Source organism: Mirounga angustirostris, unplaced genomic scaffold (genome assembly GCF_029215605.1).
Source record: "Mirounga angustirostris isolate CCGP_5_RB_7025 unplaced genomic scaffold, mMirAng1.0.hap1 SCAF_10, whole genome shotgun sequence".
NCBI lineage: Eukaryota > Metazoa > Chordata > Mammalia > Carnivora > Phocidae > Mirounga > Mirounga angustirostris.
The window spans coordinates 37,520,572-37,538,247 of NW_026991718.1; the positions used below are offsets into that span (position 1 = coordinate 37,520,572).

At 43.0% G+C, this 17,676-nt stretch overlaps 2 protein-coding genes across 2 annotated transcripts in view; one reads left to right on the top strand and one right to left on the bottom strand.

Annotated features, from left to right (window-relative positions):
* The first annotated feature begins 4,311 nt into the window (after positions 1–4,311).
* Positions 4,312–17,676, top strand: part of LOC123851077 (immunoglobulin kappa light chain-like) — a 92,026-nt gene continuing 78,661 nt past the window's right edge. The window contains exons 1-2 of the mRNA XM_045884578.2: positions 4,312–4,360; positions 4,958–5,165. Of these exons, the coding sequence (XP_045740534.1) occupies positions 4,312–4,360; positions 4,958–5,165 (257 nt within the window). The remainder of the gene's footprint in view (positions 4,361–4,957; positions 5,166–17,676) is intronic.
* On the bottom strand, positions 12,444–13,015 carry LOC123842435 (jupiter microtubule associated homolog 1-like). The gene is given in 2 exon segments (XM_045871760.3): positions 12,444–12,949; positions 12,952–13,015. Coding segments are annotated over 2 exon segments (462 nt in total). The 5' UTR covers positions 13,001–13,015; the 3' UTR covers positions 12,444–12,536.

Below are 17,676 nucleotides of genomic sequence, written 5' to 3' on the forward strand. Positions count from 1 at the left end.
ATAACTACATTCAGGAAAGAAAAATGGGCAGAGGAGACATCTCTCCGCACCCAATTAAAAAATCACAACCTGGTGACTCTTTTCCCTTCTCGTACTGATCCTTAAGATCATATTGGAAACTTCACAAAGTCAGCTTAGTCTCATGTATTTATCCCCAGTCCTTGACTCTTCCCAACCCGAGCCCATGATTGGACTGTCTCCAGGCTTCTGTTGCAGGATCCTTCAGGTGAGGTTTACACTACGGCCTGCACCGTGGAGTCCTTTACAGAGAGACACACGTGTGATCCTTGATAGCCTCTAAGATACAAGTATGAATCTTTATTCTGCTCCCGTTCATCCAGGCTGAAGACAATGCTTTCATACGGTTTGCCGGTCTAGGTGTTTCCAGGACAGACCTTCCGGCCCCTGGTGCTTTGCATCATGGTAGGGGATAGTTTTACAAATAAGTGATATTCAGGAAGAAACAGTGATGGCTATCCTCATCCAGTGCATGAGATAATTAAGAACAAAGACTAACTATGATATTTTGTTCATTGATTCTGGGGACAGATGTTCAAATCTTTTAATACAATCCATAAAATATCTAATATTTGTGAGAAAAATATTATTTTGGTACATCATTTCTTTACTTCAAAATTATTACTTCATATTTGCATTTCCATGATAAGTCTCTTTCTTCTTCCAATTTCCCACGGGCAGCTGTGCTACTCAGGCTCTAGCTGTCTTGTCTGCGGCCGAGGGAGGGGGTGTCTCCATCGCCTGCAAGCCAGTCTCAGTCTCATCCTTGTTCCTTGGACACATCTACCTGCGCTGGTCCCCGCAGAAGCCGCACCAATCTCCTCAACCACTGACCTGCAGGGTGTCCCACAGGGCTCCTAGCGGCCCAGACCATTCAGTGGCAGTGGGTCAGGGACAGATGCCACACTCACAGTCACCAGCATGGAGATGGGAGACCCCGCACACACTTGGGTGAACAGCACATTCCCTGGGACCCTGCGCAGTGTAACGGCCCTAAACACAACCCTCCCGTGTGGGGTCAGCCCTTCTGCTCAGTCAGAGCAGCTGCTTCTCTCAGAGAAGAACCAAGCTGGGGTGCGGTGAAAAGGGTGCGGAGCCCTTGAAGGAGGTCAGGAAGACCCTCAGGGTCTGGTCCCAAGCCCCAGAGTCCCTTTCAACGGATAAGCCGTGTCCAGAACAATGTGGTTGAGGCGGATCACAGATGGCGCCATGCTAACTCTCTGCCCCTCAGCTCTCAGCAGGGCTGACCCCTGAGGAATGATCGGCCACCTGTTGCCCATGGCACCAAGAACAGCCCTCCCCTGCATTAGTGGAAAAATCAGTAAAATCCAAATATAACTTTTAGATTTGTTAATAGCATAGTATTATCATTAATTTGGGGTTTTGAGAATTATGCTATGGTTATGTACTGTGGTACCATTAGGGAAAGATAGGGCAAGAGTAGATGGAACTATTATATTTGAAACTTTAGGTAAGTCTAAAATTACTTCAAAATAAATTATGGCATAGAAATAAAAATAAGTAAAAATATGAAAAGAGCATAAGTGCTTACTAAAGACTTCCACAAGCGTCACTCTATTTTTGCTTCATTCTCTAGTTGTGATTCCAGTGTCTGGGGGCGCCAACCTGGGTTCCCAATGTCTACAGTGTGTTGACTTATTTGCCCCATCCTGGAATATACACAAGGTGTCCAAAAATGGCTAGAGCCTACTTCTGAGAATAAGAACTCCAAGTGACCGGAGTTCGATGTCTGTTAAGAATCCCATTTCTCTTTAATTTGAGGGCTTGGGGTCCAAGTTCTCTATTTAAAAATTACTTCATTAGTTACAGTTAACCCTTGAATAGCATGGGTTTGCCTACGTGGGTCCACTTATACATGGATTTTTTTTTTTATAAACACAGTCCAGTATTATAGTGTATTTCCTCTTACGATTTTCTTCATCACATCTTCTTTTCTCTAGCTTTCTTTATTGTTATAATACATGTAACATAAAAATTTAGTGCTAATCTCCTGTCTATGTTATTGGTAAGGCTCCTGCTCAACAGTAGGCTATTAGGAGTAACATCTGGGGGTAGTCTAAAGTGAGACACGGATTTTCAACTGCATGGGGTGGGGGTTGGCACCATTAACCCCCGTATTGTTCAAGGGGCAACCGTAGTTGGTCCACACCCTCATTCCCTTTCAGGATGGCTATGATGCTCACTTAAATCCATCAGAAGTCACTTCCAATTACACAATAATGAACAGTTTAGTGACTCATTTCTGCAAAAACAAACAAACAAGCACTGTACATGGCTGGAAAAATGATCAAAAACTATTTCAGTACTTTATTTTAGGAAATTGCCAAAGGAACAAAATAAATGGAGAAGTACTTATTCTTGAGAAAGAACTAGAGCTTCAAGTAAGAACAGGAGAGTCTGTGTCTTTTTACCTGGGAAAGCTCACTACTGTCCCGAATCAGTTACCAAGATCTGTCCCTTACCAACATAAGGATGGTGACAAAAACTAGCAGGTTACTGCCAGGAAAAAATGGACTTCAGTTGGATTGTGGTTTGGAGCAAGATCCTTCAGCAAATCCAGCTTTTAAACATAAAATATTAAAATATTGGCAGAATAGGAATGCCTGGGTGGCTCAGTAGGTTAAGCAGCTACCTTCAGCTCAGGTCCTGATCCTGAGGTCCTGGGATCCAGCCCCTCATCTGCATTCAGCTCCCTGCTTATCAAGGAGTCTGCTTCTCTCTCTCCCTCTGCCCCTTCCCCTGCTTATGCTCTGTCTCTCTCTCTCTCAAATAAATAAAATCTTTAAAAAAAATATTGGCAGAATAATGGGAAAAAACTTCACACATAATGGAACATATTAATCTGTAGATCAAAGAAACTCAATGAAATCTGTTCAAGAGAAACACAATGAGGTTCACAATTATAAACAGTAGAGTAAAAATGACCAAAGACAAAGAGAAAATCTTGAAAGCACCAAGAAAAAAAAAAACAACTCATTTTTTAAGGGAAACAATAATACATTGGCTAATTTTTCATCAGGATTGGTGGAGACTACGAACAGGGACAGATTTAAACTGCTAAAAGAGAAAAGAGAAGTCAACAAAGAGTTTTATAACCACAAAACTATCCTTCAGAAATAAAGGAAAAGTAAAAATATCCCGATAAGCAAAAATGAGGAGACGTAATTACTGGCAGATACACCTACAAGAATCACAAGAGGAAATCTTTCACACTCAAGGAAGTGACATAAGGAGCTAACTCCAATCTACAAGAAGGAAAGAAACACTCAAAAATAGTAAAGGAACAAGAAAGAAGATAGAAACAAAAGGATGTTATACGCAACTAATCAATCACTGGACACTACATCAAAAACTAATGATGTCCTATACAGTGGCTAACTGAACATAATAAATAAATAAATAAATATGATAAAAACAAAAAAAAAAAAAGAAAGAAAAGGATGCTTGCTGCAATTATATGAAGTTGAAAGATGTCAAAATAATAGTTACCATGGTTGGGCTAGGGGGAGTCAATATGGACTGGAATGAGAGGCATCTGGAGAATTTGAAATATTCTATACTTTGACCTGGAGAGTGAGTTTATATAAAATTTACTCAGATGCACAATTAAGATTTCTGCCCTTTACTCTGCATTTGTTTTACCACAATTTAAAAAAAAGGACAAACCTAGATTCTTTTAAATAAACATGAAAAGGGGCGCCTGGGTGGCTCAGTTGTTGGGCGTCTGCCTTCGGCTCAGGTCGTGATCCCGGGGTCCTGGGATCAAGCCCCGCATCGGGCTCCCTGCTCAGGGGGAAGCCTGCTTCTCCCTCTCCCACTCCCCCTGCTGTGTTCCCTCTCTCGCGTTCTCTCTGTCAAATAAATAAAATAAAATCTTTAAAAAAAAAAACATGAAAAAAGATTAAGATTCACCAAATATTTATGGAACTCAGCCTTATTAAGAAATATAAATGTGTCTGGGAAAGTTCTAGAGAACTAGAAAACTGGTTGATGACAAGAAGGAAACATTTAACTGTGTGCCTTTACTCTTTAGGCAGCATAGGTTTTAGCTCTCTCAGTTTTCCTTCAAACACAGACATTTTCTATTACTTTGCTTACATGGGAGCCCCCAACTCTCCCATTGGCTCTTACCCAGTGGCTGTAGCCACCAGGAGATTTGCATATTGTTCCCTAAGGGAGGAGGAAGATACAAAGTCTCAGATAAAACCTTTGCATCTGAGATCAAAGATCAGCTCTAATCTTAGTCAGGACTCATCAGATAAATTTCTCAAAATGAAATTCCCTTGTCAGCTTCTGGGGCTGCTGATGCTCTGGATCCCAGGTAAGGACAGAGGGGGGATGAGAAAGCAGAGTGGGTCAGGGAGGGTCAACATTGCAGACACCCCTGCTCCCCAAGTCTATTTTGTCCAAGTGCTAGAGACTTACGTCTTACCCTCTGGGAAGGGGCATGTGATGTTTAGATCTGGGAGAGTAAGGAACATTTCAGAAGGAACAAAGATCCATGTTGTGGTAAAGGCTATGACACAGAGAAAAGGGGTTGAGGTAGGTGACTTTTAGACACCCCTTTGTATGTTGCGAATCTTAGGTTCTTTATTGAAATTGGGTATTTGGGGATATTAATTAAAAAAGTGGTGCACCTGTGTGGCTTAGTCAGTTAGGCTTCTGCCTTTGGCTCAGGTCATGATCTCAGGGTCCTGGGATTGAGCCCCATGTCAGACTCCCTGCTCAGAGGAGAGTCTGCTTCTCCCTCTCCCTCTGCCCCTGCCCCTCATTCATGCTCTCTCTCTTTCAAATAAACAAAACCTTTTTTAAAAAAAAGTCACAAAAAAGTTATTTAGCCTGAAATAATTACCAAGTAAAATTTTGAAAATGGCTCATAATGTTTGCATGTAATCTTACATTTCTCTCATTACTTTAGGATCCAGTGGGGAGGTCGTGATGACGCAGACCCCACTGTCCCTGCCTGTCACCCCTGGAGAGCCGGCCTCCATCTCCTGCAGGGCCAGTCAGAGCCTCCTACATAGTGATGGAAAATCCTATTTGAATTGGTACCTGCGGAAGCCAGGCCAGTCTCCACAGCCCCTGATCTATGAGGCTTCCAAACGTTTCTCTGGTGTTCCAGACAGGTTCAGTGGTAGCGGATCAGGGACAGATTTCACCCTGAGAATCAGCAGGTTGGAGGCTGAGGATTTTGGAGTTTATTATTGCCAGCAAAGTATACATGTTCCTCCCACAGTGGTTCAGCCCCGAGCAGAAACCTCCCTGCGTGTCATGGCCCAGGTGCCCACAAGTGTTGTTTGTCTAGGGAGCAGGCACAACAGATCCTCTCAGTCAGTGTAAGAGGAAGATGTTGGGGGAACTCAAGGGAATGGATGAGGCTGAGGACTCACTGCTTCTTGGCAACCCACAAATTTTGATATGCCATGTTTTCTTTTGGTTTAAAAAATACCTAATTTCCCTTTTCATGTCTTGTTTGACCCAAGTTTCACTTACTGGGTGTATCCTCTAGTGAATACAATTAATTTAGGAAGGATGACTAACTTCGATCACAGCTGCCTCTCCGAGCTCAGGAATCCACTACAGTGACCTGCAGTTGGGGAAGCTCATTCTGCTGGATGGCTTGATCTCAGACTCATGCAAGGAGGAAGTCTCCCTTTTTAATCAGAGAGAAGCTACATTTGGGCTGGTCAGGGAACAGACCTCTGTGTGTCTCCAGTGTGGACCGAAGCAGTGTGGATTTGGACTATATGCGCTGATAAAGTCTATAGATCAAAGTATAAGAGTATCGCATTGTCAGGGTGCCTCGGTGGCCCAGTCTGTTAAGCATCGACTCTTGGTTTGGCTCAGGTCATGATCTCAGGGTTGTGATCTCAGGGTCATGATCTCAGGGTCATGAGATCCAGCCCCACATAGGGGCTCTCTGTCCCTCCGCCTCACTCTGTCTCTCCCTTTCAAATAAATAAATAAATCTTAAAAAAAAAAAAAAAAAGAGTATCACATTCTCTATTCACAAACTCTGATTCCAGGAGAACATATCAAATAGTTTCACCAAGACTGTCTGAAACCCAGACAAATTACACACTAGCTTTCTATTTATTGAACCCAAACTAACATCCTCTGACAACTGAGGCAAATCTACAATAAAACCAACCAGCATGAGTCCTTCCTCATTCAGTGATGGGGAACAGCTGCCTCCTCCAGAGACAAGGAGATACATCTTCAACAGCTTTCTCTGTTCCTTTTGCCACCTGAAAAAGGAGCTTGTGAGGTTTAAAACCATACTTCATTCAGGTCCTATAGAATTACATGGGCTCTTAGACGCTCTTTTTCCTCCCCTCATGAAGTGTCAGATATTAAAGAGAAGTGGAGAACACCATGTTCATTTGTACAATTCTACCAGGAGGAAGCTGAGGCTCAGGAAGGGTCATAAATATCCCAAGTTCATGCAGAGAGTTAATGGTGACTATATTAAGAGGAACCTCCTCTCCCAGATTCTCCAGGTACTTCCAGTTTGACCTGAACAAGTGATGGCCTCATCTGTGAATGCACAATCCCTAACAAGAAAGTTCCAGAATTTTTTGCCAGGTCCCCTCAGAAGACATTTTCTCTCAATCACAGGAATAAGGTCTGGAACCTGAAAATCTGTTGTTGGCTGAGTTCTTTCATAGGATAAACACACATTTCTCCTGAGAACACCTCTTAAAAGCAATTCTGTGAATTTTGTGGTTTCAGAGCAAGAGAGATGCAAATCATCTGAGCGTAGGTGAGGAGGTCCTGGCTTGTAAGTCCACATGGTCCATCCACTTCTTTGTCTAAATTAAGTGGGTATGGGAGAAAGAAGGTTCTCGGAGCTTTTACAAAGTGTGCATGCACCTGGTTCAGAGTATCACCTATGTGTCCCTGTCCAGACAGGCTTAATTTGATCTTGTTAGCAAGGAAAGCTCCATGGACCAGTTATGTAAAGTGAATTTCCTTAGCAATAAGAATCTGTTAAGGAACGAGTCACCTAATTTTTATCAGAAAATCCCAACCCCACAGATCTGTCTCCTCTTTCCTTGGCAGTTGCTCAACTGAGACCTTGCCCATCCACTGAATTCTCTTCAAACACCTCTGAACCCTCAAGGCACTGGGAAAACTAGCCTCCCAGTGTGTGACCTGGGATCCAAATATCTTCAGTGTGCGTTTCCACAAAAGACAGGCACTGGTTCCACCCAGAGAAGAGAACCCACTAGCAAGGCACAACAAAATAGACCTTTCTGTCTGGAACTGAAGGACACTCAGCTATTGGGTCATTAGCACAACAATTTATGTAGCCCTCGAACTCATTTTGGTTTTAAAAGGATCCTGGGCCTAACAGACACATGAAAAAATGTTCAACATCACAAGCCATCAAAACCACAATGAGATACCACCTTATACCAGTCAGAATGGCAAAAATTGACAGGACAGGAAACAACAAGTGTTGGCGAGGATGTGGAGAAAGAGGAACCCTCTTAACACTATTGGTGGGAATGCAAGCTGGATACAGCCACTCTGGAAAACAGTATGCAGGTTCCTCAAGATGTTAAAAATAGAGCTACCCTACAACCCAGCAATTGCCCTACTAGGTATTTACCCCAAAGATACAGACGTAGTGAAAAGAAGGGGCACATGCACCCCAATGTTTATAGCAGCCATGTCCACGATAGCCAAACTGTGGAAGGAGCTGAGATGCTCTTCAACAGATGAATGGATAAAGAAGATGAGGTTCATATATACAATGGAATATTACTCAGGCATCAGAAAAGATGAATACCCACTATTTGCATTGACATGGATGGAACTGGGGGGGGATTATGCTAAGTGAAATAAGTCAAGCAGAGAAAGACAATTATCATATGATTTCACTCATGATGTGGAATTTAAGAAACAAAACAGAGGAGCATAGAGGAAGGGAGGGATAAATAAAACAAGACATAATCAGAGAGGGAGACAAACCATAGAGACTCTTAACCACAGGAAACAAACTGAGGGTTGCTGGGGGTGGGGGTGGGGAGACTGGGTAACAAGGTGATGGGCATGAGATGTAATGAGCACTAGGTATTATATACAAGTGATGAGTCACTGAGCTCTACCTCTGAAACTAATAATACACTATATGTTAATTAATTGAATTTAACTTAAAAAAAGTAATGAGAATACTAGAAGCAAGAGATTTTATGCAAGGATTTGTTCAAGGCAAGGTGTTGAAAGATATTCTTTAGTCTCATAACAAAATTGGATCTATCCCTGTGTACAGTGAAGAGATATCATGAAGGGACCATGAGGAAACATGGAGGGAACCATCTTCCCCGCTCCCCAAAGATGAGTAAGTTCCTCATTGCTTCTCTCCTGAGACAATTCTCCCATTGTTGTTGATTGATTCTTAAAGATTAGTAATAAAAATTTCTTAGGGTATTGGTGAATAAAGTCCCCATGTCCAGAGATACGGAATTCCCAAATGGTCTTGAGTTTACATTAATCTGGAGGGATGCTTTGCTGAGAAGTGAACTCTAGGTATGTGGCTTCTTTTTCTTATCATTTTGAAGATGTCTCATTGTCTCTGATTCCCCTTGTTTATGTTGAGACATTAACCATTCTTATTCTTGTTCATTCAAAAAGAGAGAATTTTCTTTAATGTTTAAGATTTTGTTTCCATTTCATCAGAAAAGAGACCAAATAGTGATATTATTCATACAATAAAATCCTGCACAGCAATGAAAATTAATGAACTACAACAAGGCCCAACAGCATAGATGAATCTAACATGCAACTGAATGAAAGAAGCTTCATACACTTAAGGTTCAGATGATGGAAAAATTGAAATATTCTTTTTTTTTTTTTAATTTTTTTTTTTTAAAGATTTTATTTATTCACTTGACAGAGAGAGACACAGCGAGAGAGGGAACACAAGCAGGGGGAGTGGGAGAGGGAGAAGCAGGCTCCCCACTGAGTAGGGAGCCTGATGCGGAACTCGATCCCAGGACCCTGGGATCATGACCTGAGCCGAAGGCAGCCGCTTAACCGACTGAGCCACCCAGGCGCCCCGGAAAAATTGAAATATTCTTGATACATCCTTCAGTGGCAAAGCTGTGAAGAAGACTGAGGAAGTGATTAGAGAGAGTCAAGATTTTTTTGCTAGTTAGTATTTTAGAGAGAGTCAAGATTTTACTGCTAGTTAGTATTTCACTGAATGGACAGATCAGGTTTCATTTATCCATTTAAAGGTTGATGGATATTTGTGCTGTTCCTGCTTTGGGTCGATTATGAATTAGGCTGCTGGGTACATTTGCCTACAAGCCTTCATGTGGCCATTTATTTTGGTTTCTCTAAGACAGATTCTTAAAGGTACAATTGCCAAGCCATATGATAAATCAATGTTCAGATTTTCAAGAAACTTTTTTCTACAGTGGCTGCACCATTTGACATCCATTGTAGCAGGGGATGAGGGATCCTGCTTCTCCATATCCTCACCAACACTTGTTATTGTCTTTTATTTTTTTTTATTTATTTTTTATTCTTATGTTAATCCCCATACATTACATCATTAGTTTTAGATGAAGTGTTCCATGATTCATTGTTTGTGCATAACACCCAGTGCTCCATGCAGAATGTGCCCTCCTCAATACCCACCACCAGACTAACCCATCTTCCCATCCCCCTCCCCTCTAGAACCCTGTTAGTTTTTCAGAGTCCATCGTCTCTCATGGTTCGTCTACCCCTCCAATTTCCCCCACTTCATTCTTCCCCTCCCGCTACCTTCTTCTTCTTTTTTTTTCTTAACATATATTGCATTATTTGTTTCAGAGGTACAGATCTGAGATTCAACAGTCTTGCACAATTCACAGCGCTTACCAGAGCACATACCCTCCCCAGTGTCTATCACCCAGTCACCCCATCCCTCCCACGCCACCCCCCACTCCAGCAACCCTCAGTTTGTTTCCTGCAATTAAGAATTCCTCGTATCAGTGAGATCATATGATACATGTCTTTCTCTGTTTGACTTATTTCACTTAACATAATACCCTCCAGTTCCATCCACATCGTTGCAAATGGCACGATCTCATTCCTTTTGATGGCTGCATAATATTCCATTGTATATATATACCACATCTTCTTTATCCATTCATCTGTCGATGGACATCTTGGCTCTTTCCACAGTTTGGCTATTGTGGACATTGCTGCTATAAACATTGGGGTGCATGTACCCCTTCGGATCCCTACTTTTGTATCTTTGGGGTAAATACCCAGTAGTGCAATTGCTGGATCATATGGTAGCTCTATTTTCAACTTTTTGAGGAACCTCCATACAGTTTTCCAGAGTGGCTGCACCAGCTTGCATTCCCACCAACAGTGTAGGAGGGTTCCCCTTTCTCCGCATCCCCGCCAACATCTGTCGTTTCCTGACTTGTTAATTTTAGCCATTCTGACTGGTGTGAGGTGGTATCTCATTGAGGTTTTGATTTGGATTTCCCTGATGCCGAGCGATATTGAGCACTTTTTCATGTGTCTGTTGGCCATTTGGATGTCTTCTTTGGAAAAATGTCTGTTCATGTCTTCTGCCCATTTCTTCATTGGATTCTTTGTTCTTTGGGTGTTGAGTTTGATGAGTTCTTTATAGATTTTGGATACTAGCCCTTTATCTGATATGTCATTTGCAAATATCTTCTCCCATTCTGTCGGTTGTCTTTTGGTTTTGTTGACTGTTTCCTTTGCTTTGCAAAAGTTTTTATCTTGATGAAGTCCCAATAGTTCATTTTTGCCCTTGCTTCCCTTGCCTTTGGCGATGTTTCTAGGAAGAAGTTGCTTCGGCTGAGGTCAAAGAGGTTGCTGCCTGTGTTCTCCTTTAGGATTTGGATGGACTCCTGTCTCACATTGAGGTCTTTCAACCATTTGGAGTCTATTTTTGTGTGTGGTGTAAGGAAATGGTCCAGTTTCATTCTTCTGCATGTGGCTATCCAATTTTCCCAACACCATTTGTTGAAGAGACTGTCTTTGTTCCATTGGACATTCTTTCCTGCTTTGTCAAAGATGAGTTGACCATAGAGTTGAGGGTCCATTTCTGGGCTCTCTATTCTGTTCCATTGATCTATGTGTCTGTTTTTGTGCCAGTACCATGCTGTCTTGATGATGACAGCTTTGTAATAGAGCTGGAAGTCCGGAATTGTGATGCTGCCGGCTTTGCTTTTCTTTTTCAACATTCCTCTGGCTATGCGGGGTCTTTTCTGGTTCCATACAAATTTTAGGATTATTTGTTCCATTTCTTTGAAAAAAGTGGATGGTATTTTGATGGGGATTGCATTGAATGTGTAGATTGCTCTAGGTAGCATTGACATCTTCACAATATTTGTTCTTCCAATCCATGAGCATGGAACGTTTTTCCATTTCTTTGTGTCTTCCTCAATTTCTTTCATGAGTATTTTATAGTTTTCTGTCTTTTATTTTTTAATACAGCCATCATGGTGGGTATGAAATGGTATCACATTTTGGATTTAACCTGCATCTCCCTAATGATTGAAAAACTTAAGCATCTATTCATGTGCTATTAATGACCTTTCACATATCCTCTTTGGTGAAATGTCTACTGAAATTATTTGTTCATTTTTTTTGCTGGGTTGTTGTCCTGGTAGGTATTCTGTCTTACTAAGTTAGAAGAGTTCTTATTAAGGTAGAAGAGCTCTTTATACATTCTGAATATTTATCAGGTAAATTATTTACAAATATTACCTCCAAGTCTGTGGTTTGTCTTTTTATTATACGGTGTGTTTTGAAACACCAAAGCTCTGAATTTTGGTCAAGTCCAATTTTTTTTTTAATAAATTGAGCTTTTGGTTTTGTAACTAAGAAATCTTCAGTGAATCCAAGGATACAATGTTTTTCCCCTCTATTTTCTCCTAAAAGTTTTTATAATTTCAGCTCAGATAGGTCTCTGATCCAATTCAAGTTATTTTGTTGTTGTTGTTATTTGTTTGTTTGTTTTTGAATTCGAGTTATTATATATAGCAAATAGCAAATAGAAAAGTTGTTGTTTGTTTGTTTTTGAATTCGAGTTATTTTTTTGTGTCTTTTTTTGTGTGTCTTTTTTCATCTTCTTGCATGTGGGTGCAAATAGAAAAGTCTGTCCTTTCCCCACCTAATTACCTAGGTATCATTGTCAAAATACAATTGATCATAAATGTAAGGATCTATTTCTAGGCTGTCTACCTATTAACTATATGCCCCTTATGCCACTGATCTGATGCCACACCACACAGTCCTGACAATTATAGTTTGCGATTGTCCCATAGTTGATATATAGTATGTTTCGAAATGGGATTGGAAGCCTCCAAACTTCAGTTTTCTTTTCTTTTTTTTTTTTTTTTAAGTGCTTCTTTTTTAATGAAACAAATCCAAAAGATGTACAGTCAGGCTCAAGTTGTGCAGTTCACAAGCATGGAGAAAACAAACAAACAAAACGACAGAGTTCAAGAGAATCGGAGCTAACCCAGGACGAGGCTGGACTTGCCACCAGGGGGGTTTCTTCGGGATGGCACTGGGGCCGGAGCCACTGGGCTGGGCACAGGGGCAGCGGGCACGGGCTTCTCCTCACTCTGCCCCAGGCTGGCCTGCAAGTCTGTGTCCATGTTTTCATGAATGTCGCCTTCTCCCTTCAGATCTAAGAAGTCTCCAGCATTTGCTTCAGAAGAGTTCCTTCTCTGGGGTCCAGATGACTCACAATCCTCTCTGCCACCACTAGACTTGGCACCTGCCAACTTGGCCCATGAAGGAGGATTTTCCTCAGGTGTCCCAAAGATGCTAGAGGCCATTTTGTTCCTCCTCACAGGCTGTTCTGCTGGTTCATCAAAGCCTAATGAAAAATTGGATCCACCGCCTGGAGGCCGCAAAACCCGGAGCTATTCCTGCTGTTGGGATCGACTCCCTTGAAGGTGGTGGTGGTGGTCATGGTGCCGAAGAGCGAGGTAGGCTGGAGCGGGAGCAGAGCGCTGAAAGGGTCAGGTCCGAGGGGCGCAGAAGTGCTCCCCACCCGACCACCAGCGACAGCTGCAGGAGCCTCCGCCACCCCAAACTTCAGTTTTCTTGTGCAAAGTGATTTTGGTTACTCTAGGTAATTTACATTTCCATATGAAGTTTAAAATCACTTTTTCCTTAGCACAGGGAGAATTTGGGAGGGAGAAATTGAAAGGAAATAAAAAACTTAAGTAGTATGACAGTTGTAGCAGACAACTTCCAGTGGCCCCGTGATGCCTACAACTACGGTTCATGCCCCTTGACAGAGGGCAGGGCCTGTGCTTTGCTTCTAACCCAAACTATCTCCCAGAAGTGAAAGGATTTTGCAAATGTGGTTAAGGTCCCAGATCAATTGATTCAGAATTAATCAAAATGAAGATTATCCTGGGTGGACCTCACTAAATAAGGACAAAACCCTTAAAGAGGAACTGGGTCCTCCCTGTTGTTGATGAATTCCACTGTTGGTTTGATTAAGAGGCAGCCAACGTGACAGGAATTTTGGATGGCCTGTGGGACCGCAGGGTGGCCTCCAGCCTGTAGCCACCAAAGGCCAGGACTCTTAGTCAGATAGTCACAAAGAAAAGAATTCTTCCCACAACCTGAATGGCCTTAGAAACAGATTCTTCAATTCTCCAGATGAGAATGGAGTCTGGCCAACACCTTGGTTTCATCCTGGGAGACCCCAAGAAGAGAACCCAGCTAAACTCTGCACAGACACCTGACTTCTAGAAACTGTGTGATGATCAGTGTGTGTTGTTTTAGCCACTAAGTTAGTAGTAATTTGTTATGGAACAATAAGAAATGAATACAACAAGAAAGTTTCCTATGTGCTGAGATAGTGTTACAAACTTAGAAACTAAGGGGAATCTGAACAGATGGAAATGTTACAGAGCACTATTTGTCAGTTTCCCCAGCTCCCCCTGGGGGGGATATAGAAGCCCAAGGGAGGCCAAGGTAGGGGTGGAGGGGGATGTGAAAACTGACCCTTCCATCCTTGTCACCATGCACACTCAAGCTTCTGGAGACCACTCCCTACAATGACCAAGCAATAGAAAAAGAAAAAGAAGACAAGAAAAACCCTGGCTATGCCTGTGGTATCTTAGAGAAAGGACATGAAAATTGGACAAGAAGTAAAGGACAAGTAAATATACCTAGAACTGAGGACCTCTATCTGGGGAAAAAAAGACACAAAGAAAAATCTTCATCAAAAAATGAAAAATAACTACATCACAATTCTTAGATTGCTGAACAACTACAGAGATCTTCTTTGTGTGAGCTCAAGCAAATAGGTGAGGTTGAAAATCCAAATTAATGTGAGAAGATCAGCCTATATCTGGAAGATCTATAGCTAACAGTTCTGGCAGTTGAAGGCTGTTTTTTCATTGAAAGGACTGAGCAGTCGCCTGGGGAGGTTTTTGTTTAGACCCAGAGCACTGTGGGAGGAGCCTCCTTACCCTGCAGGCAGTAATAGTTGGCAGCGTCGCCGGCCTCCGCGGGATCAACTGTGAGGCTGAAATCAGTCCCAGACCCACCGCCACTGAACCTGGCTGGGACCCCAGACTCTCGACTGGATGCTCTATAAATCAGGACTTTAGGACGCTGTCCTGATTTCTGTGGATACCAGGTCATGTAGTGGGTAATGCCCCAAATGTCACTGACTTTCTGACTGGCCTTGCAAGAGATGGTGGCCCTCTGCCCTGGAAACATGGTCAGAGAGCCCGGAGACTGGGTCAGCACAATGTCCCCAGTGGAGCCTGGAATGATAAACACAACAAATTTAACAGATGTGCTGAGAGCAACCCAGTGGAGGCCCGCAGCACTGAGGACCCTGTAGTCAAAGTCATGCACAACACTCAGAGGAACCAGAAGACGAAAGGTAACTGGGCAACTGGAAACCTATACCAAATGCTTGAATTCCAGCCACCAAGAACCCAGAGACACCAAAAGCATCGTGGCCACAGTGAGGTTTGCCCACCATTTCTCCGTATGCCCCCCTCTCACTTGGAGCCCAGAGCAGCAGGATCCACAGCAGGGGAGCCCTGAACCCCATCTCTGAGAGCTGGACTAGAGGCTGCTCCTCAGGGGGCCGGACCAGCTGCCTTGAAGGATGCTGAGAGCAGCCTGGAGCTCTGTCTAATGCAAATCAGCTCAGAAGAGCTTGAGGTTGTGCTCAAAGGGGACACCTGCTCTCAGAACACCCTGTGGGACTTGGGGTCCCCAGAAATTTCCAAGTGTAGCTCAAGGGATTTGGGGGCCAGTTTCTTCTTTGCCTTCTAACCTGTCTGAGAAGCCATGTGGGGGAGTGCCCTGGGGCTGCCCTACCATTAGGATATAGGCTATTTCAGGAACACTCTTAATCCCCAGAATTAAAATCTCACACATTACCACAATAATGCATTTCAAGTTGTGATTCTTGTCAGGAAGAGAAAGCCGTGGGATTATAAAGAGTGAAACAGGGTGGCCTGGCTCAGATGGGGAGGGCAAGTCGGCCCCACTGAGTAGATGGCCTTTAAACCGAGTCCTGAAATGCCCTCAGGACCTGGAAAGGGTGAGAGGGCTGAGCGTGGAACCTTGGTGAAGGCTGGGAACCGACACTAATCAAGGCACCTGCCTCGGTGTGGATAAGCCCGGGACTCTCCATCTGCTCCATCCTGGAAACCAAGGTCGTGTCCCCCTGAAGCCCTCCCAGGTGGAGGGGTCACTCCACTGACCTCCATTCACAGTGAACAACCAGCATCTAATTTCCTACCATTACAATTTTGTCACTGAAAGCTCAAACCGAGGAATCTCTTGGCCTTCTACAGCAAAGGTATCGTGTTCCAAAGACACTGGGCAGAGTGGTAACATTGATATTAAATTTATTCTACCTATGAAGGGAAAAGGATGACTGATATCTGAAAATATTTCTTAGAGGTTAAAAGGGTACAAGAAATCAACTGAGAATAAACTGGTGAGGTATTCTATTCTGAATAGTCAAGGGCAAATATTAATAACAGTCTTTTTAGAATTGTTTAAATATTGTAGTCCAGAAAAATTGCTGTTTGGGTTCCATTGAAAAGACTTAATGGATCTATTGCCATATCCTTTTATTTTATCTTTTTTTCCCTCATTCAACATGATATTTTCTTTGCTGAGAAAACAAAATCTTCGGCGGGATCTCTACATAGAGAAAACCATCACCAACTCTAACAAAAACAAAAGAGCAACTGATCACTTAACTTTGGAACTAACAGCCGCCAGGACTTGATGTAGGACACCTGTCAACCAGCTTCCAACCCAGGACCCCACCCCTGGTGTGCAGAGAATTGGAGGTCCTACACTGTCTACACACCACCCATCAATAGTAGGCAGGCTAGCTATGTTATTCTTTAGTGTTCCCTGTAAAGTCACTCCCACCTCCCCACCTGGTCACAGCCCTGGACACAATCCTACAGGCCAGCTTGGCAGGGAGGCTCTTTTGTGACAACTGCCCCACTTTTCCATTGCGTCTACACTGAAGGGAGCCACACTAGCTTACTTTGGTGAAAGTCGTGTACAATGTAAAGGTTCACGCGTCTAAGCTTGCAGCTGTTTGCCTGCGAGAAAGGTCATTGCCCCTGGTGCCCCCACACAGTATTAGTTACAACATGAAGGGCTGAGGAGTGGCAGTGTGGTGCTTCACTCAAGCTACTGGGCAGCCCCTTTCCCTCTAACTCAGGGACAGAGCCGCCCTAGGGTTTGGAAGATGCAATACAGCAGGATAACACACACTTCAGTTAATGTTTGTGAGATAATGTGCAAGCAACCAAAAAAAGAACAAGGACACCTGTTTATCTAGAATCTACTGCCCCACGGAGATTACTTCATAATGGAGAACCAAATTTTATATCCCATAGAATGCTGTCAGTACAAGTAACAGGGTTAGAGAAAGGGTGGATTTCAGAGTCGACTTAGTCAATGACTTAAAGTAAGATCAAACGGTTTCCACATCAGCCCTGCTGTCCTCTGTCTGTCAGTAATGGGCTCCTTCATGATTGGAAAGTGGCTTACAGACCACTTTCTGTACAACCAATAGGAGAAAAATGCTATCTTTTCACTGAAACATCAAATACAATTTTTGAGCCTTCTATTGAAGTCCTATTGAACAATCCAGAACAACAATAATTGCACACACTGTTTCTCTTTAGTCAGTAGATTGGGGTTATGACAGCTTGCCTTGAAGCCCAAGAAAAGGTTGAAGCTGAAGGCCTAAGGTATTGAGATGTTTAAGGATGAAGTGTGTCTACATGCTCGATAAGCATCCAATTCACCTTCCACATTTATGGATGCGTTGAGATCCGAGTCGTGAGAATGGGTAAGTCTTCATAGCAGAACCCAGGTTGGGGGGGGGGGGAAGATATATTCCCAGTAATCTAGAAGAATATGCAAGTATTTTCATACTGCAGAAACGGGAAATACAGCGTTATCCTAGGAGTCCTAGAACCTGAATCCAGTTCTACTGTCAGAGATAGAACGATGAAGTCACCTCCACTGTGAGGCCTACACAGCTTCTGTAAAACTCATATAATCCGGGCGCCTGGGTGGCTCAGTTGGTTAAGCGACTGCCTTCGGCTCAGGTCATGATCCCAGGGT